The sequence below is a fragment of the Lycium ferocissimum genome, chromosome 8 (assembly GCF_029784015.1).
Source record: "Lycium ferocissimum isolate CSIRO_LF1 chromosome 8, AGI_CSIRO_Lferr_CH_V1, whole genome shotgun sequence".
NCBI classification, from domain to species: Eukaryota; Viridiplantae; Streptophyta; class Magnoliopsida; order Solanales; family Solanaceae; genus Lycium; species Lycium ferocissimum.
Window position 1 is genome coordinate 37,909,353 of NC_081349.1, and position 21,398 is coordinate 37,930,750.

Genomic DNA, 21,398 nt, shown 5'->3' on the forward strand with positions numbered 1-21,398 from the left:
CGATGAACGTTGCAAAAGCAACGTATCGTGGTTGCATAATCTCCTTCATCTGATGTTGGATGAATTCAGATGAAGGAGAATATGTCCCTCTTGGATTTCAAGTTTCGGAAAAGAGAATCGGAACAGAGTTCCAAATAGCTTACAAGGAAAGGAGCACGGCTTTTCTGAAAGCAACTCCAAGTTTTCAAGCAAAAACTCAAGAGCAACATTTGCTTCATCCATCATTTGCTTCTCCCAAGGGTCTGGCTTAGAATTGAAGAACACCTATTCTATTTCATCACTTTCCTCTCACTATCTTACACTTTGGACTATGAAGTATGAACACAGTGTAAATCTGACTTGTTCCAGCAACGATTTGACCCGAACACTGAAACATTCCACCACTAATAACTGAGAACAGGGACCGAGCTACAAGCCTATCCAGCTTTGGCCCGTATTTGTGTTTAAAAATCCACTTAATATGTGTAAAAAATTTATTCAACCTTGAGTAAGCTGACTTTTTTGAAATTCAAAACCCATAAACTCAAAATCCCAGCTTCATCTTTGACTGGGGAAATATGTATGTATATATAAAATTTGGAAGATTGAAGGGGAGCCTTGGCGTAACCGGAAAGTTCTTTTATGTGACCGGAGGTCACGTGTTCGAGCCGTGAAAACAGCCTCTTGCAGGAATGCAGGGTAAGGCTGCGTATAATAGACCCTTGTGGTCCGGCCCTTCCCCGGACCCCGCGCATAGCGGGAGCTTAGTGCACCGGGCTGCCCTTTATATAAAATTTGGAAGATTGATAGACAATTTGCTCAATAAAACACAGGCACACCAACCACGAATAACTGGGAATCTGCACATCCAGACAGCTAAAGTGTGACTTTATCTAAACTTTTAATTAATAGCATTTTTTTAAAAAGCAAATTTCAATCAACAGTATGTGCATTGTTATATTAATAAAAATTGTTCATCAAGTTCAAGTCTGGACCACAAATACTTGTTTCTTACACCTTGTTTGGATGGTTGTTACCTATTATATCGTTTCTCGTCCTTACATAATGTCACACTCACACATCAGGATATACCTAAAAGAAGAGTAGAGTATTGTATAGAACTATTATAAAAAGGTAGGGTAAAGGACAAAATAGGATTATTAGATAATAAGCAAAGACAAACATGAGGAGAAAAAAAAAGGTAACGATGTGATCACACCAAACCGGTCGTTACATAAAATGAGAGTTTCCGCTGTTATATAACGATGGATTTAATTATACAATACAATATAATTCAAGTAACAATCAAAACAAACATTGTACTTGTACTAACAGCACAATATAATATAATAGGTAACAACCATCCAAACAAGTTGTTATGACAACTTTAAGTTTTAATTTTGGATATAAATACAAAATTTGAGCTAAAGCTACTGAGTTTTGCCGAACCCGTAATTCTAACTTGGTTCTGCCCTTACGGCTCGGGCATCGGATGAGATGGGAAAAATAATCAGAAGTGATAACTAGAGGCATTGCAGCAATAGATAAAACAGATCCGAGCTGGGACAATTTGTCGTCTGGTTGAAGAGGAAGAGACTGTACAAAGTGCGAAAATGATTCTTCGACTGCTTTCTCTTCAAAATTCTCTCTGTTCTTGAAGCCATTGTTTTGGTTTCTTCTTCCTCTGCTATGGCTGCCATATCCTAAATACTTGGAAACAACCACTTTTTTCAGGAATCCCACCCTTTTTTTTTTTTTTTTTTTTTTGGCAAGTCTCTTGGGAAAATTAATACTCCCTTGAAAGAAATGTTTTAACGGAAAAGGGCCAAAAATACCCTAATGTATGAAAAATGACTCACAAATACCCTCCTTCCACTGTTAGGTATAAAAGTACCCTCAATCTTAGGGTATTTTTGTGAAGAATTATAATACTCAATAGTAGCCAAATGTTAGTTCACCTATCAACTGGATGTACATTTACCATTCTGAGTATAAAATCAGAAGATATTTATTATAGCTGAATAATTTAACATTTACATAAAAATGATCCCCAAATATGAGAACATTATCCCCTCTATCTAATGCTGAAAAATAACATTATAAATCAGCAAAGACATGGTAGGTTTTAGAGTCTACATCGATAAGCTTTAAGGCAGCTACTAAGGCAGCAACTGATATGCAACCAAAGAAAAAAATATTGAGCCAATGCCAGCTCTTCTGTAATAATGACAACTTCTTTCTATTAGCAACAATGTACATGTGATTTGGAAGTATAAATGTGAGTGGAAATGTACTGATAGCTCCAGTAAGGCTCATGAAGTCTCCCAGAAAAGGCAACAAAGCAGAGAGGAAAGCTGTAATGGCTATATAGCCACCTCTAACAATAATTCTGAATCCCAAGTTTTTACAAGCCAGTGCACTCCCTTTAATTCCGTACTTAGTATCCAAGAACTCGTACATTGGACTTGCAAATATCTGGGATCATAAATAGAAGCAACTTTCAGTATGCAAAAAATAATTAGACATAGTATGTATATGAGGGACCAAATGAGTGGTATGTGGAACTGCTTAGGGCAATGTAGTGCATGAAGCATCCCACGTTCATGCAGGGTCCGGGGAAGGGTCGCACCCAAAGGGGTTTGATGATAGGCAATCTACCTTGACGCAAGCTTCAGTGACTGATTCCACAGCTTGAACCCGTGACATATAGGTCAAACAGAGACAAATTTATTGTTGCTCCAAGGCTCGCCTTCTTATCTTGAACTGTTTGAAGGAAAAAACTTACCAACACCGAGTGTTTACGCTAAACTACATTATTTTATCATTAGTGTAAGAAAAGGTGAGGTGAGAATCGGTATTAAGTAGTTAACTATGGTTGACTGATAACAGTTTATTTAAAGACATATCGTATGAATCTATTGCGTAGGTGGTGGGTAAATTGTTTCCCTGTTTGAATTCTGTAACATGAAAATAGTTGTTGTATAAAGGTCATAAGATTGGAGCAGAGTGATAATTACATGCAACGCGATGATAGCTTGCAAGAAGGCAGCAATATTAGCCATTCCCTTCAACCAAACGGGACCACTAACGTTGTTCAGCAAATAGGAAGATGCATTGGATCCATAAGCCCAATATCCAATGTAAGTAACAGCATGCATTGGAACAATGCCTAAAGTAAACTGAAAGTTGAGGGCTTTTATCATGTTCTTGACAACAGGTTCTCTCACGGTAGCCTACAAGAAAAAGAAAGAAGAGATTGTGAGAATTAAAAACAATGGAGAAAATAAATTCAGAAGACAAACAAAAGTATCTGTATGTAAGGAAATGGTGCTAAGACTTGAAAAGTTCTCTGCAGAAATATAATCGTCATCCTTCATTCACAATTAAACGAGTCTCTTTAGTAGAATGTTGCACCACTTCGCTCAGCAGATATCTCTCTCGTCCAATTCTTTTAGCAGATATTCATTGTATTGTTCGATCAATTCTTTACATCAAAGTTGAAGCCAAACAGTAAGTTATGGATATAGACCTTTAGAGCCAATCAGTCAGAAGTAAACCGTTAGTTTGTCAATGAAATTACATCAACCATGGTGGCTAATTAAGTCATTTTGTTTCACTCCAAAGGACACAATGAATAGAACGAGATCCAAAAAATCACCTTAAATTATCAATTATCAACTCATGTCAAGTAATTCGCTACTTTTGACTTCATAATAAGTCAGGTGGTTGACCAAAAATTTCTATGCATAAATAAAGTTATTCAATTTCTAGGTCAGTTACCTGTATCTCGGGAAGCATTCCTGTGTTATATGCAAAAACAAGATTACCAGCAGCACCAATAGTTGCCCAAATCCTACTGCTTTTGGTTCCTGGAATGCTATAGTCTCTAGGAGGTGCCTCAAGACCTGCAATTCACGATATTTAAAAGGATGAACCATAACAGCATCCCTCTTAATAATATAGTGCTACAAGATTGAAAGGGCAAACATGATTTTTGTAGAGAAGCAAAATGCTGTGAGAGCAAGGCTATGCTTTCCATTGCAGACAAACCAAATGAACCACTATGTTGTGATACTTTATAAAACAGGCCCTGATACTATGTGTAAGAGGACTAATACTTAAGACAGAAAATGTTACAAGAAACATGGTAAAAACTAAGAGTCCACCAAAAAACAGATAAGGGACCAGGTTCCTTATCTGTTCCCTCAAGCAAAAACAGAAAGTAAATGAGACACAATATTTACGTGGAAAACTCCTTGCTCAAGGATTAAAAACCACGACCTACACCAGTAGGATTTCCAACTTCACTAACTGAGCAACATTTTCAGATTACAAGCCTTTTGCAACCAAGGAATTAGCCCACTAATCCCTCCCCTTATAATAACTCTATTGCAAGCACTCTCTTGACTAACTCTAGCCAAGAACTAAACTATTCAACTAACTCTAGTTGAACCTCAACTGACCATAACTAACTATAGTCAGGCGTTTATACAAAAAGCTTAATAAACCAAATACCTACAAAAGTCCTTCCTAAAGAAGTGTAGGTTTACAATATTTAGACCAAGAAGACAAAGACTAAAGAACCTAGGACTTAAGACATCTTCAGTCTTGGGATCTGGTCCTTGGAGTTATTTAGTCTTGATCTTGAAAGCTCAGAGAAAACAGTGGCGGCTGCTCTTTTCAACAATGAGAATAATATATTTTGAAGTGCTAGTTTAAATAAATGCCAACATGTTGTTTATATAGGGAACCAATGAGAGCATGTGAGGATCATGTGAGTGGCATGTGATATAGATAGAGACGTTGCAATGATCCTTGTCTTTTACCCGACATGCAGCTACTGTTCCGTTGTGGCTCTGCAAGTCGGAACAGTGCCACAGCTTTACAGCTGTCACGTTCGTAAAGTGCCCAGGGGACCTGATCAAGGACCTGGTCCTTGGTGTAAATGTCGATCATCAAAACTATGAAGTGTCATAACTTATCAAAGCATAATCAGAGAAAAATTAATATTTTGCATGGAAGCATGCTCCAATTTCTAGAGAACGCCCTATATTGAAGAAATGATCTCCATGTTGTTGCTTTTAATTTTTGTATCACAATCAAGTTCAGTAGGTTCAACAAAGTATTTTAGGAGGCAAATTTTGCTTTCCAAAACAGTAACTAATTGGAACTTTTAGACAAATGAAGAGATTACACTATACGCCGCTTTCCAAAACAGTAACTAATTGGAACTTTTAGACAAATGAAGAGATTACACTATACGCCGGTAACAAACTAGGAGTCTATCCCATATACTTAAATTGGAATGAATTGCATTCAGAGTCAGCTCGCGATGAACTCTCTGAATACCCAAAAACTGATGGTTCAATTGTGCATTGAGCATTTTTAGGACTTAAATTCTTTATACAACAGGTAATCTCTGTGGTGCCAAAAATACCCTCACGGCCTCACCCCTCAGAACCCAAAAAAAGGAGCAACAATAGGCTTTTCATCAATCTCCAAACAGGAGAATTGGGAGAACCTAGAGGCGAACCACATATTCATACACTAAGATGTGATCAATTTTACTTTTCAACAAAAAGGTACAGCAGAAAGGAATAATTTCCCGAAACAGCTGTCTGTTAAATTAATGCAGTTGGCTCAAGAGATAAAGGAAGGAGAGCATACCGTCTTTAAGAGACAAAGCAATCACAATAAAAACATACACTAGACCGAAGAATGTTGAAAACCCCAGCCAAACCCTTAAAGCTGACAAATGGGGTATAGCAATGGCAAAAAGGACGCAGGCGAACCCAGCCAGTGCAATGAAGTATGGAAGTTTCATCAGATGGTCATCCCTAAAGAGAACATAGAAAGCCTGCAATCAAGTTACAGGAATCATTCCATCAGAAAATCCAAAGAAGCTAATGGAATCATATTTAAGTTGCTTGGACATCAAATCCATGAACTAAAAGATATTAATGAATATGTCAAGATCAATTGACTGTCAATACTTCAGAATTACTTTGGTGCTGGGCAAAAAAAAAAAAAAAGAAGGCGAACCAATCAATGAAGCGTGCATGTGTACTTGACAAAGCACAGTTTATTTCTCATCATATTTTCCTTTTCCTTTCCCTTTATTTGTCCTTGTTCTTTTTATCACACCTTCTCAGTGACCTGGAAAGTTACAGAGGCAAATTACCTTTAAGGCCTGTCCACCCAAAATGACATATCCAGTATTTATCAAGAAAAGATTTGCATACTGCAATGCCCAGACAAGCGAATAGGCTGTCTGTCCTGTTATCAGCCAAAATCCCATTCAGCTAAACCAATGGACAAAACCAGATAAATCACAGAAGAAGCAAATCAAACGTGATCAATGTAAGACGCTTGACTATGTACTTGATAAGTTTTCAGCAACACATACCATAAATGAATCCTGCAAGGTCTCTATATCTGATATGCCTCCTTCCCCCATATTCGTGGAGCTTAGCGATAAGAGTACTAGCATATAGTGATATAGCTGATGATAAAATCAAACCAACTACACCACCAAACCAACCTAGAGGAACCATAATTATGCCAGCATATCCGAGAGCAAAGGCACTGTTGATGCCAGTGCCCAAAACAATTCCCACCTGAATCCATGAATCTGTGGTTTGAAATGAACGCGAATTACTATAATCAGCACATGATTAAAGGAAACAAGGCAAGAATCATAAGAGAACTAAATATACAAGAAAACAGCAAACCCTCCCATGTCCCAAGTTAAGTGACACTTTTCACTTATCGACAGTTAATTTGACTAATCTTTGAAGCTAATTTTAATCAGATTAAATATTTTAAAATGAAAATTGAAATATTCAAAAAATATACTATAAAAGTACTATAAATTACAATTCTTCTCATGTCAATATAAGTTTAAAATCTTGATCAAAGTTCACAGAGTTTGAATCTCGATAAATGAAAAGTGTCACATAAATTGGAATGGAGGGAGTCAGGGGCGAATTTATGTAGAAAAAAATGGGTCACGTGATCCTATGGTCACCCGACTAAACTCGGTATATTTTATGTATATAATTCTTAAAATATGTCTAATATTAACGGAAGGAGCACATGGTCAAATAAGACTAAGTGGATCACCGATTAAGTGTTGGGTTTAATCCCTTAAGGTCGCACGATCGACCCTCACTAACTGCACTTTTGCGTCTTTTTTTTTTCTTTTAAATTTCTAAGCAGCTTTCAACGTTTTGCTCGACAAGTTGATGTCACTATAAAATTTTATATTAAATGTCAGATTTGGTTTTAGACCACTAATTTCATTGAGCTTGACCATCGGTACATTATCTCACAAAAATATAGTAAAAAATATTGAAGATCATGAATTATGAGTAAAAGAGGAAGAGGCCATTACTGACTTGGTGGCCAGTATTAGAAATATCAATACTAATACTAATTTGGCATCTCAAAAAACTAGAACAACAAAGGCAAAAGAATTTAGATGTCAGATTTGATTTTAGGCCACTAATTTCATTGAGCTACACAATCGGCACATAACCTCACAAAAAAAAATGAATTGATATTGAAAAAAATAGAACATCACAAATAGGGAGCAAAAGAGAAAGAGACCATTACTAACTTGGTGGGCGGTATTAGGAATACCAATGGCCACTAACTTAGAAGTCAGATTTGGTTTTAGGCCACTAATTTCATTTTTGTGCACTTTTGGTAGAAGTGGATGATCCAACGATGTCGATGACATCGTTAGATTCTGATGTGAAAGAGGCTATAAGAGCAAAGCAGAGCAGTGAGACTTTACTCTATAGCCTCTTGATCAGCTATGGTGCTGATTTTTTTCCACTTTCTCTGTTTTGTATGATATAAAATAAATTCTGTTTCTTCCAGATATTTTTTGTAGTGCCGCTGTAGTAATACAAGTTGCATGTCCCATGATTGGATAGTGATGGGTGCTTGGCTGTGGCGTTGTTTTCTCTTTTTCAGTTGTTGCTTGGGATAGTGGGTTTTTTTTTTATTTTTTTTTATTTTTTATTTTATTTTCAAGGACAGGTGGGATTGGTTCAGTTGATCCAATAATTGGGTGAGAAAAATGAAAAATCTGATGTGTCGCTAGCGAAAGAGACAGTTAAGTTACGTAATTTGAAAATAGGGAAATGCATAAATTAATCTTAGGGCCCGTTTGGCCATAAGAATTATTCACTTTTTTTCGAAAAAAAAATTCACTTTTTTTCTGAATCAGCGTTTGGCCATGAAAATTCCAAATACAACTTCCGGAATTTAAAAAACAAGAAAAACTTGTTTTTCAAGTTTTGCATTTTGTCACAATCAAAATAACTACATTTCAACAAAAAATATAATTTCTAAAAATATGGCCAAACACAACTCCAGCTCCAAAATTTCAAAAAAAAAGTGGAAAAAAAATTAGTTTCTATGGCCAAACGCCTACTTAGAGACAAACTATATAAAAATGGAAATCTCTTATATATATAAATAAATTTAAAACTATTTTGAAATACATTATATTTTATGAATGTCCCACTCCTCAAATTACTCCTCAGCATTATGGTTGTAACTACTTTTGCAACGGTGTCAATGGTTAATGTCATATTTAAAACAATCTTTTTATCACCCTCTGTGTATTAGTATCAACGGAAATGAGTCAGATTTAAATAAGTTATATTTGCCTTTCGTTACAGTTTTTTGATATATTTGTCCTTATCATCCAATTTTAGGGTCTAATTTGCCCCTATGCTCTATCTCCGGAACATGTTAACCCTTCTTGTTAAATCTCATTGTCGTGCCTTTATTTCCTATGTGCGTCTACGTGGATTTTTTTCTCCTAATTTAAATTGAAAATAAACCAAACTACTCCCCCCCCACCCCACCCCCACCCCCACGTCAAATAAACCATTAAAGCCATTTTTCCAAGAGAAATTGGGAGAGGTTGTTTGATACTTTGCACGACCAAATAACATAAAAGGAGGTGAGTTGGATTATGCCTGATTTTCTGCCTAAGTGATGGACCAATTTACTTTATTTGTTTCTAAGATCAATTTGTGGAATAATAATAAACAAAGAAAGTAACAACACGGTATTTTTACATGAAAAGCACCCGCCTCACAAGGGTGAAAAACCATGACCAAGAGCTCTGCAGGATTTGTCCCAAACGTCACTAAAACTATGAGACTCACCAGAATTTAGATTACAAACACTTGTAACCTAAGAGACTACCTCTAATCCCTTGCCCCTACAATCACCAGATTATAGCTAAATTCAAATTACAAAAACAATTACAACCTGGGAACTAACTTAATCCAATCAAGAAGAAAGTCGCGCGCAACTCCCTCCAAGTTACCCCTAACTTGAAGCTAATTTTTCTTTAGATAATAACCTAAACAATGCTTCTAAGAAAGCTGAAAATAGGTACTACTCAATAACAATCCTAATATAATAAACTAAAATTGAAGAAACTATGAAACATATAGATGAAACAAGTTCTTCAATCTGGTCCTTCGTATCAGTCACATACTTGAATGGTTAGACTCAAATTTAAGCTTGATCTTCGTTATATGCTTTGATTTCTGCCATTGCTTTCAATATAGGTGTGTGAATCTCTTCAATAAAAGGACCTGAATATTTATAATAACAAGTGAAAGCAAGTTAGTTAAACACAAACACTTTTAGGATAAGTATTACTTGAGAAAAAAGTTTTTGAATTGGAGGCAAACTCCGTGCTTCGCAATTGAACTTATGCAGCATTTAGAGTTTCTATTTCGTGCAAAAATTATCCAAAATATTCCTAAAGACTCCCATATTCCTTTGATTCTTTATTCTTATTCAAGACTCCTAGATTCAAAGAGTTTTACTAGCAGTCAAACTCTTGAATGGAACATGAAACTGTTGTACGTGGTTCATTTTTTAGCACATGTTCCGTGTTATTTATTTGATCCAACTCTTTTGATCCAAACCATTTGTCGATCATCAAAAACGTTCCCAACACTGTTCAATAAAATAAAAATGGGGTGTAGTGGAGAAGACAACTTGGGGTTTTTTTCTCGGGTTGGGGGGGAGTAGTTTGGTTTATTTATAGTTTAAGTTAGGGGAAAATTCCACGTAGGGAAATAAAGGTTGGGGGAGTGGGTAAATATGACTCGAAAATAGAGTACAGGGTCAAATATGCCCCTAAAGTTGGATGACAAGGGTAAATATATCTAAAAGGTATAATGAAGGGCAAATATAGTTTATTTGTGAGAGTACAGGAGGAATTCTGACCCTTTTCCGTAATATAAATATACACATGAAAAATGATTAGGTATCTCTACATTCCTATTTGCTTTGTCTACATTCCTATTTGCTCTTATTTTATACTTCATTTGTTTCAATTTACGTGACACTTTCGCTTTTCTAGATTTAAACTACTTAATTTTGACCGACATTTGGACATAGAATCTTTTTTTAAAAAATATTTATATTTAAAAATAATATAAAAATATATATATAAGTTACAATAATCAATGCTTCAAAATATTTTATAGACATAAAAAAAAATTACAATCAAGGAATTTATTTGAATCTCGAAATTCGAACATTGTCATATAAATTAAAACAGAATAGAACTAGTAACACGTTGTTAACACGTGGATTAGTAACACATGGATTAGGGGTCGTTCGGTTCAAAGACAAGTTATACATGGATTAGTAACGCAAGGATTAGAAATGTCGGGATTAGTAATACAAGAATTAGTAATACAAGGATTATTTTTGTTGGATGTTTGGTTCATTGCACTAAAATTGGATACAAAAGATATCATTTGAATATTTATTTATTTTTAAAAATTAAGAAATAATTTGTTACAATTATACCCTTTGATGCTTGACCTTTATAGGTTTCTTGAAACAAAACAAGGCTAATTTTGTCATTTTAATTTTTTATCCATGGATAAGTTATCCCATGGTGGTGGTGGGATAAGATAATACACCCTTGTGTATTAAATAATCCATGTATTAGTTATATCTGCCCCAAAATGTCAACCAAACATATTATAAAATAATACCATATCTAATATCATAAAGGGTCGTTTGGACGCACTAAATTATCACAAATTATAATTCTGGGACTAATTTATTCCATCTGGGAGATGGGAAAAAAATAATCCCAAAATTAGTGGGATAAGGTGGGATATTCCATCCTTAAAATTGTACTTCGTTTTATACTCTATTTGTAGATTCTTCTTTTTTACCAAATATGGTATAAAAAATTAATACTGAAATATCTCAGCTTATATCATGCACCAAACAATCCCCGACTATTTTAGCTAAACCTCCTGCCAAACGAGCTCTCGTTGTACTCAATCAGGTTCGACGAATTCATATTGAAACGGGAGATTTTCTTCTTTGCGATAGTGACTTTTGTTTATGTGATGTGATAGGATCACCCTTTGAAATAAAATTTAAGTAGATTCCAGGTAAAGTATCATGAGACGTGTCATTTTAATCTTTCTCGTCGAATGAATTTTATTATTATTTATACGATCCACTATCATTGTGAATTATTGCAAATTTTTTTTAATTATTATTATTATTGTAATAAAAGGGGGAATCAGTCTTGTCTCCTGCTTTTATTGGATTGTTTATGGTTACTTGCTAAGCACATGTAAGTATGGTCTATGACACGAACATATCTTATAAGGTAACAAAATAAGATATATCACGTGAAAAGTTAAAAGGCTTATATATAATAAAGATTCAATAAGCGGTATAAGAGAGCGAACAACCCACCTCCAATTTAAAAGTTATGATTCGAGTCACAAAGAAAGTAAATCGAAAGAGCTTCTAGGAGGGAGAGATTAATAATAATAATAATAATAATAATAATAATAATAATAATAATAATAATAATAATAATAATAAGCGGTTGGAGGAAGCCTCAAAAAGGTGAGAAGCCTGTTCACAAAATCAAGACAGAGACAATGAAGACTGAAGAGTTAATTAGTTATACTGGTAATAACTAAAGAGTTGGACCAAATTTCATAAATTAGATCACTTGAAAAGTATTGGCCGGAATTATCTCTTAGGGGTCGTTTGATTGGTGGGATGGGATAGAAAAGAATATCTCATAGATTGAGATAACTCATGGGATTAGCTATTCCACCTTATATATGGAATATTTAATTTCATCATTTTAGTACGGATAGTGGGATAAAATATTACTGGGACTAAGTAGGCGTTTGCCCATGAAAATCAAATATCTTCACTTTATTTGAAATTTTGAAGTTGGAGTTCAAGATGGAGTTGCGTTTGATTATAGTTTTTGCAAAGAATATTTGGTTGTTTGAATGTACTGAAAGTGAAAAAGATGATAAAATGAAAAAAGGGTTTTAGGTGTTTTTCAAATATCAAATACTACACTCAGTTATATTTGGAATTTTCACGGGCAAACGCTAATTTTCAAATAAAAGTGAAAAAAATTCTAAAAAAAGTAAAAAATTCTCATGGAAAAACGGGTCCTAATTTAATACCCATAATCAACCGCAACATAAAATAATCGTACATTTTATCCCCAGAATTATCATCCTTTATCTCACCAACCAAACGACCCCTCATTCTTCTTAACAAGGTACCTGACCACCTTCTTCTTAATCCGGCCCAAATCAATCAAGCCCAATGAATTACACAAATTGGCCTGAAGCCCATCTCTCATTCGATAAATATTAATGATCCACCCAATAATATCCTTCTTTTGCAGTCAAGGGTTATAGGGTTTTCTTCTTCGTTAGTTTGCAGCACCAAAGTCGAAAATGGTGAAGGGACGCCAAGGAGAACGTATTAGGTAATTAAATCATCTCATTTACAATTTACATTCCCTTTAGTAATTATTCCTCTATAAAAATAATCACATTTTTACTTCACTTTTTTTGCTTTTTTGTTCATACAGACTCTATACTAGAGGAACAGTTCTTGGATACAAGAGGTAAATTATTTTTGTTCTCTTTATGTTTATACTTAACTTGTTATTACATAGAGGGTTCAGATTAGTTTGAATTTGAAGCATAGTTGATTGATTTTATGGAATTTTTGATGTGTGAATTAAGTTTACCTTGTTGTTATTCATTTTGTGTTTATACTTGCTATTATATAGCGTATCGGGTAGTTTGAATTTTAAGCGTATTTTTTTTTTTTGTTTTGGTAACTAACTTTTCCATTAATCACCAATGGAAAACTAGACTATGAGCCTGTTTGGATTGGCTTATTTTAGGTGCTTTTAAGCCAAAATAGTTTTTAAGCACTTTTGTAGTGTTTGTGTAAGATAAAAAGTTGCTTTAAAAAAAATAAGTCAATACCCATAAGTTAGAATTCCGAGACGGTCCAATGGGAGCAAGAATTTCCAGGAACATTTGGAATAGTCCGTTTCGGAGTAGAAGAGACGTTTTCAAGTAGTGTTTGATCGATTACGTATTAATCAATATTCGATTTATTGGTATAAGGTTATTGACAAAATATATGGCTTTCGGCTTATAGGTCAAAAGCCATAAGCCCTTGCAAACGGGCTCTATATCCCAAATAACCTATATCAGAACAAACTGCCAATGCACATCTAACTACCTTAGAAGTATTTACACTATCCAAGATTGAATTAATGTTTTAATCCCGGAGTAGCTCGACATTACGAGTAGAGGCCGGGTGCTAGTGATCTTGTCAATCTCACCAAATTTGTATTCTTGAATTTATATCCATCCATATAGCATGAGCTGTTTCAGCATAAGCCATTCTGAAAATCTGAGCAGAATGGCTTATTCTTGCGTAGGTAGTAGAAAATAACGTCAATATGCTGTAAAAACATCAATTCAGTGACTATAATCAATACTATGTTCAATAAAACTATTGCTGTATATATTAAATATAGTGAAATATACTCGTAAATATAGCAAAAATACAATTCTGTATACTTAATCAGTACTATGCTCAACTAATAAATTAATGTCTCTATATTAACTATAGTGCAAATATAATAAAGAAAATATTTTTAAAATACAATACAGTCTTAATGTAAGTACAAAATTGTGTTCTATATATATATGTCAAATCTAGTAAAAAATATACTCTAGATACATCACACTGTAATTCTATTATAAAACATAAAAAACTTAAATAACAAGCAGAAAGACATCAAACCTCATCAGTCCAAATTTGCCCATCCATAGATAACAAGTAGAACCAGTTTTTGTCGGATACGGATGTAACGCCTAAATGTAACCGAAGTTCAGCATCCGCAGGATGCAGTCCTTCCTTGTTCTTTCTGTAATGATTTTCCTTTGGTTTCCTGTATATCAACAATGGAAAGAACATACGTTAAGTTTATTAAGAATTGATTTCTGGAAAACTAAAAAAATAAGTTGTGAAAATAATTACTTTTTGTCGTGCGATTTCAACAGATCCTTCTCAAGCCACTTTTGATATTCTTGAAGAAACGAAGTATCTAACGGGGCATTGATAGGGTGCTCAACAAATGGGTGTTTTTTCTGATAAATGCAAGGACTGATATTTTTGGCAGAAGAACCCGCTGAGCTGAAATTGGGACAGTAAGGGGACAGGTTGTATTTGCTTGGTTTCCTTTCTCGGGCAGCCCCTGGATGGACAATGATTTGTTTTTCAGGGTTTGAAAGCTGTGCAGTCTCACCACTTGAGCTTTGACCCGCATTTGGTTATACAGGAACTTGTTGTCCAGTTTCATCACTTGAACTATGGCCAACGATCGGTTGTACTTCAACTTGCTGTTCAGTTTCATTAGTTGAACTTTGTCCAGTTGTACTCCAAGTTGGATTGGTATGCGAGAATCGGGAATCAATCAACCGAGAGATCGTTACCGGGGTTATCGTCCGGATTAGAGGGGTCCTTAAACTTGACAAATCGGCTTGATCACGCGTGGTGCGGGGAGAATGAAGAGGAATAACGGATGCTAAGGGAATGATTGACTAGCAAGTCCGCCCCATCATTTCTACGATGCGGTAAATTCAACATTAGCGATTCTCAATATCACCCGAGTTTCTTGAGATTCTGAAATAAAAAATAAAAATAAAAAACGCCTGGTCTTGGTCAATTATTGCTTATCAAAAAGATATGTGATTGGCACTTAAAAGCCACATTTCAGTAGTTACATCAAATTTTAAATGGATTGGTGTTATGGGCACTCCATGTACGTTTGTGCATCACTTTTAACTCCGGTTCTTTATCCGCATCAACAACGAGGATCATTAATTGGCAATCAGCTGTGCCCTCGACCTAAAAATAATAAAAATATGGTTCAAATAAATTTAAAGGCATCGGTAAAACAAATACACATATATATGCTTGCTATAAAAGTTAAAAGTTTCATATAAATATAGACAAAATATATCTGAAATATAGTCAACAGAAACCAGAATAAGTAACCTTGAACATAATGAATAGTTAATTAGAAATGAGGAGTTGGTTCTCCTCATTTCTTTTAACTGGCAGTTGGTTCTCCTCATTTCTAATTAACTACTCATTAATGTTCAAGGTTACTTATTCTGGTTTATGTTGATTATATTTCAGATATATTTTATCTATATTTATATGAAACTTTTAACTTTTATAGCAGTGCTATATATGTGTATTTGTTTTACTGATGCCTTTAAATTTATTTGAACCATATTTTTATTGTTTTAGGTTGAGGCAGTTGGGTTGCCAATTAATGATCCGATTTCTGTTGTTGATGTGGATAAAGAAACCGGAGTTAAAAGTGATGCACAAACAGATGGAGTGCCCATAACACCAATCCATTTAAAATTTGATGTAAGTACTGAAATGTGGCTTTTAAGTGCCAATCACATATCTTTTTGATAAGCAATAATTGACAAAGACCAGTCGTTTTTTATTTCAGGAATCTCAGCAAATTGGTGATATGGAGAATGCTAATGCTGAATTTACCGCATCAGAGGAAATGATAGCGTACTTGCTAGTCAACTGTCCTTTAGCATCTGTTATTCCTCTCGGTCCTCCTCCAGTACCACGCGATGATCAAGCCGATTTGTCAAGTTTAAGGACCTCGAATTCGACGATAATCCGGTAACGATCTCTCGGGATGATTCTCGATACCAATCCAACTTGAGTACAACTAACAACTCGGACAAAGTTCAACTAATAAACCGAACAAGAAGTTGAAGTACAACCGATCGTCGGCCATAGTTCAAGTGATGAAACTGGACAACAAGTTCCTGTATAACCAAATGCGGGTCAAAGCTCAAGTGGTGAGACTGCACAACTTTCAAACCCTGAAAAACAAATCATTGTCCATCCAGGGCCGCCCCGAGAAAGGAAACCAAGCAAATACAACCCGTCCCAATTTAATTTTCAATGTTCTTCTCCGCCAAAAATATCAATCCTTGCATTTATCGAAAAACACCCATTTGTTGAGCACCCTATCAATGCCTCGTTAGATACTTCGTTTCTTCAAGAATATCAAAAGTGGCTTGAGAAGGATCCGTTGAAATCGCACGACAAAAGTAATTATTTTCACAACTTATTTTTTTAGTTTTCCAGAAATCAATTCTTAATAAACTTAACGCATGTTCTTTCCATTGTTGGTATACAGGAAACCAAAGGAAAATCATTACAGAAAGAACAAGGAAGGATTGCATCCTGCGGATGCCGAACTTCGGTTATATTTAAGCATTACAGCCATATCCGACAAAAACTGGTTCTACTTGTTATCTATGGATGGGCAAATTTGGACTGATGAGGTTTGATGTCTTTCTGCTTGTTATCTAAATTTTTTATGTTTTATAATAGAATTACAGTGCGATGTATCTAGAGTATATTTTTCACTATATTTGACATATATATATATATAGAACACAATTTTGTACTTACATTAAGACTGTATTGTATTTTTATCATTATATTTGCACTATATTTAATATTGAGACATTAATTTATTAGTTGAGCATAGTACTGATTAAGTATACAGAATTGTATTTTTGCTATATTTAATATATATACAGCAATAGTTTTATTGATTATAGTCACTAAATTGATATTTTTACAGCATATTGACGTTATTTTCTACTACCTACGCAAGAAAGGGAAGTATCGCAGTAACAACAATTATAGATTCACCACTGTCAGCTGTATTTTTCACACTTTAGTTGCTGAAATTTATTCATCCACATGTGTGTCGATAGAAGATAAATTGTGTGAGTACATTAACGGCACAGTCAGGCTAATGTACCATAGTATACTGTTGACAACGTATTAATTCCTGTCAACGTAAAAGAGGAAAATCACTGGATTTTGGTTGTGATATCATTCACTGACAGGTGTGCTATCATCCTTTGAAAAAATCATTCATTTTTCTACAAAATTTATATGTTTGTTTTTTTCGTATTTTTTCTTTTTACAAACAGGTGCATCTACGTATACAACTTATACCGAGTTGGGGCATGATGCTGTCGTTAGAGCCGGAATGAAAATGTTGGCTACTCTTGTCACACACAGTCTACAAATGACTGATTTCTATAAGAAGAAGGCGGATATAGATTTTGCCACACATCCTTCTTACAGAGAACAGACCGACAACTTTGACATTGTGAATGTAGACAATCTCCCGCTAGCATGTAAGAATCTCTTCCAACAAAAAACACAATAAATACATCTATTTTTTCTTGGGTTTTGATCAGTAAATTTTTTGATCATTTTTTTCAGGGATTGTGGTGTGTATGTGGCAGCCTTTGCTGAATACTTGAGCTCAAGTGAAGTCCCCCCAACCGAATTCGATGAAAAGTTACTCCGTATGAGATATGGTGCCCTTTTATGCGACTATGCATGGGATAAGTCAAACAACAATGCATCAAGTGATAATGAGGAGCCTCCAAGACCAATTAGACCGCGCTTGATTACGATGCGGTTGATAAAGAGGATCTTGATTAGGCCACCAAGTCTTTTGTGTTTTTTATTTTCATGTTGAACAATAGCATAGTTGGTTGCGACTTTTGTTGCTGTTTTTTTATTTTGGACATATCGTTTCATGTGCAGTAATGTTTTTTAGGATGATTAATGTTGAACACCACCTTATGATTTTTATATTATTGTTTCTTTCAAGTATGTTATTTTTTCAATGTATAAATTTCATTTTCATTTTCTGTGAAATGTATTCATTTAACAAAGTAGTATATCTAATCATTTAAATAAAGTCGAAATATACAGAAAATATAACTTAGATATATTCCATAAGTCTATTTTTAATGTACAGTCTGTTACAAAAGTTAAAATTTCATCTAAATACACTTCAAATATATGTAAAATATATATGAAATATCAGACAAAATGCAACTAAAATATATACGAAATATAACTATTAAAGCATAAATCCAAAACAAAAGGTCAAATCAGTTTACATAGAGTAGACTTTCCAAATCCCATTAAACCACCAATATAGCATAACATTGAAAATCATCGGATGTTCAATCATGTGAAATACAATCATACTAGAATAATATGAATTCAAGATGAATTCATTTTTTATTTTTAACAGAAATTTTGTCTTAACAAATAAAATCAAAATGGACTTATTTATTCTTCTTATTGAGCGGCGGATTATCACACGAACGCCTATTATGACCAAGACGTCCACATTTACTTGCAAGCATTCTGCGTTTACCAATCATCAACTCCCCGTAATGGCTTGTCCCTCTTCTTTTTGGACTCCCGTGGGTCTCTTATAGATCGGTGGCATAACAACTTCATCTGATATACTTTTAGGAACATTCCACTCGGTCTCATCGGGAAGAGGATCAACCGGCACATCATATGTGCTCATAACTTCGCTTCTCGGCTTGAATAATTTCGAATAATATGCATCAGCCAAATTTTTATTCTTCAATACTTGCCCATGCATGAGAACACGGTATCTCGTCCAGTTGGAACATCCTGCAACCGCAAGTTTTCTTCTTCAAATCGATTATGAAACGCCTCGGTCCATCATTCACTGTGTAAACATATTCAGTTGACGCTTCAACCTGAGAACCATTTAACCAATAAACAAGCATTAACCTGAGCAGTTTTACCATATTGGGAATATAGATTAGATATAGTAAAATATAGATTAAAATTTTGTGTTGCAAACAAAGATACCCTCATTCGTATTGATTTGTAATCGTTGATCGACAACATCTCTTGATACCGCCTCATCAGTGTTATGAATGTGTAGGTACCATTTTTTCTATTTGTGCAATTCCATCTACCAAACATCTTCAAAGAAATCAAAAATATGTAACTCTCTTGCAAAGAACAGCTTTTCCATTAATACATTCGGCTATATTCGAAGTCATTGTCCATCCTCTCGTTAACAGTGAATAAAGCCTAGACCATTTATCCCTTCCAAGATCTTCTAGGTATCGTTTTACCCGAATATCAACATTCCCAATCTTCTCCATCAATTTATTGAACTCATCCTGGCTGTATGCCTTTGCCAGTGAATAAAATATAGGACTCAACACCTCACTGTTTGTTGTGTATTGCTTTGTCACATTTTTTCACAAATGCCATATACAAGCCAAATGAGGAACAGTAGGATACACCTTAGAAACTGCGTGTATTATGCTTTCATGTCTGTCGGACACAACACACATATTTTGCCTAACACCATAAGCTTGCTTGAACAAATTCAAAGAACCACGTCCGGACTTATTATTCTCAAAATCTATCACACCATACGCTAGTGGTAGGATATTACCTACAAAAATCAGTATATATTTATAATATATTCAACACATATTTTAACTGATTTTGATCTCACACTGTGTTTTTAGCAACATTATTTATAAAACAACAGTATATATTTACAATATATTCACCACATATTTACAGTGTATTTCAGCATATATTATTCACAAATTAATACCAGCAATATCTTCAGAGTATGTTTTTAGCAGCTTTATTTGCAAATCAATAGCATATTGTCGTATTTATAAAAAAAACATTTATAGAATAGAATTACACATACCTGCTCCATCCAAAGTACTTGCCGACACAAATGTACCATTATACGTTGATTTAAGGTGTGCACCATCCACTACAACTATTGGTCTACAACACTCGAATCCCTTTATGAATGCTTTGAGTGCTACAAACAAATACATAAACTCATTTTCTGGTGATTTATGCATTTTAACAAGCGATCCAGGATAAGTTTTATCAAGGATGTATATATATGCCGGCAACTTCTTGTATGAATCGGTAGGTCACCTCAAATCTTTTATAGCCTTCTCTCTAGCTCTCCATGCCATCATATAAGAAACATCTACGCCGAATTCATTTTTGACATCACCTATTATATCCCCAGGTGTGACCTTCCTTTTATAGTTAGTTATTTTCACTTTAACAACCGCTTCTCCAATAAACCAACTTGTTGCTTGTCTTTGTGAATACACCTTGTCCTTCAACGAACATGTATGTTCGTCATCGAAAAATCTAATCCTGAACATTTCAGAATCCCCAATTCTCGATGCTCTGAACTTCTATTTACATTCCGGCGACCAACATGCCAGAGTATAGCTACATAATACAATGCAAATAGTACATACTAAATCAATTAAATACAGTAGAAATATACAAAAAATATATCAGAAATATATTGCATCAAACTTTTTTTAATAAACAGTGTGATAAACAAGTTAACAAATCATCTCAATATAGTACAAATATAACAAAAATACATCTGCACTTTCAGTTACCAGAATACATTTAGAAAGTCATACCTTATAGCATTCGATCTCTCTGTTTTGAAATTGAATCTTTCACGAATTGCATATTTCGTCATCACAATTTTCAAAGTTTCCTTATCCTGGTAAATTTGATTGACAAAAACTCCTTTCCTTCCGGTTTCGAAATTACCAAATTGTTATCATTCTCAAACAAGAACAACCTTTCTGTAGAATCACAAACTTCCATACCATCCCGATTCTCGCTATATCCAATTTGCGCATATCATCTCTAATAATACGATTACCAGCTTGCATCATCCTCAACATCAAAATCATGAATACTAACGCACATTGGATACATCCCCAAAACTCGTTTCTCTCTTAAGCTCAACGTACACACGAATTCCTTATCGTTGTGTATTTCAATTGGTTGAAAATCGCCTTCAACAATATATTTTATTGAAATAGTTTTTCCGACAAGATCACGCCTAATTGATTTGTAATCGTAGAAACTAACTCATCGTAATTGCAATTATCGAAATACAACAACATCAATTTTGTAATTCATAAAATAGTTCACGATCGTTCCAAAAACCAAAATGACGGATCAACGCAGTTACGCTTGTCATTATCCTGTTGTTTTCGAATACAGCAATGTGTTATATTCAATTTAGCTGAAACAATAATATTTTGAATCTATGA

General features: G+C 34.5%; 1 protein-coding gene across 2 annotated transcripts; it reads right to left on the minus strand.

Moving 5' to 3' along the window:
• Nucleotides 1–1,962: 1,962 nt before the first annotated feature.
• LOC132068341 (proline transporter 2-like) lies at nucleotides 1,963–7,896 on the minus strand. Of its 2 annotated transcripts, none has more exons than XM_059461914.1 (7): nucleotides 7,588–7,896; nucleotides 6,386–6,610; nucleotides 6,161–6,255; nucleotides 5,647–5,836; nucleotides 3,760–3,884; nucleotides 2,997–3,212; nucleotides 1,963–2,454 (listed from the first exon to the last, which is right to left on the minus strand). In XM_059461914.1, the coding sequence occupies exons 1-7, from the start codon at nucleotides 7,718–7,720 to the stop codon at nucleotides 2,077–2,079; spliced, it is 1,362 nt and encodes a 453-aa protein (XP_059317897.1). In that variant the 5' UTR covers nucleotides 7,721–7,896; the 3' UTR covers nucleotides 1,963–2,076. The 2 variants fall into 2 exon arrangements, with proteins under 2 accessions (XP_059317897.1, XP_059317898.1); XM_059461915.1 differs by having other exon boundaries at nucleotides 7,598–7,737.
• Between the last annotated feature and the right edge of the window lie 13,502 nt (nucleotides 7,897–21,398).

Bases quoted from the DNA above. Each gene is read 5' to 3' on its own strand.
- LOC132068341 (XM_059461914.1), bottom strand. From the start codon at position 7,720: ATGTCATCGACATCGTTGGATCATCCACTTCTACCAAAAGTGCACAAA. The intron at 3,885-5,646 runs GTATGCTCTCCT...CGTGAATTGCAG, and splicing joins TGCTTTGTCTCTTAAAGACG to GTCTTGAGGCACCTCCTAGA. The intron at 2,455-2,996 runs GTAATTATCACT...TTATGATCCCAG, and splicing joins AAGCTATCATCGCGTTGCAT to ATATTTGCAAGTCCAATGTA.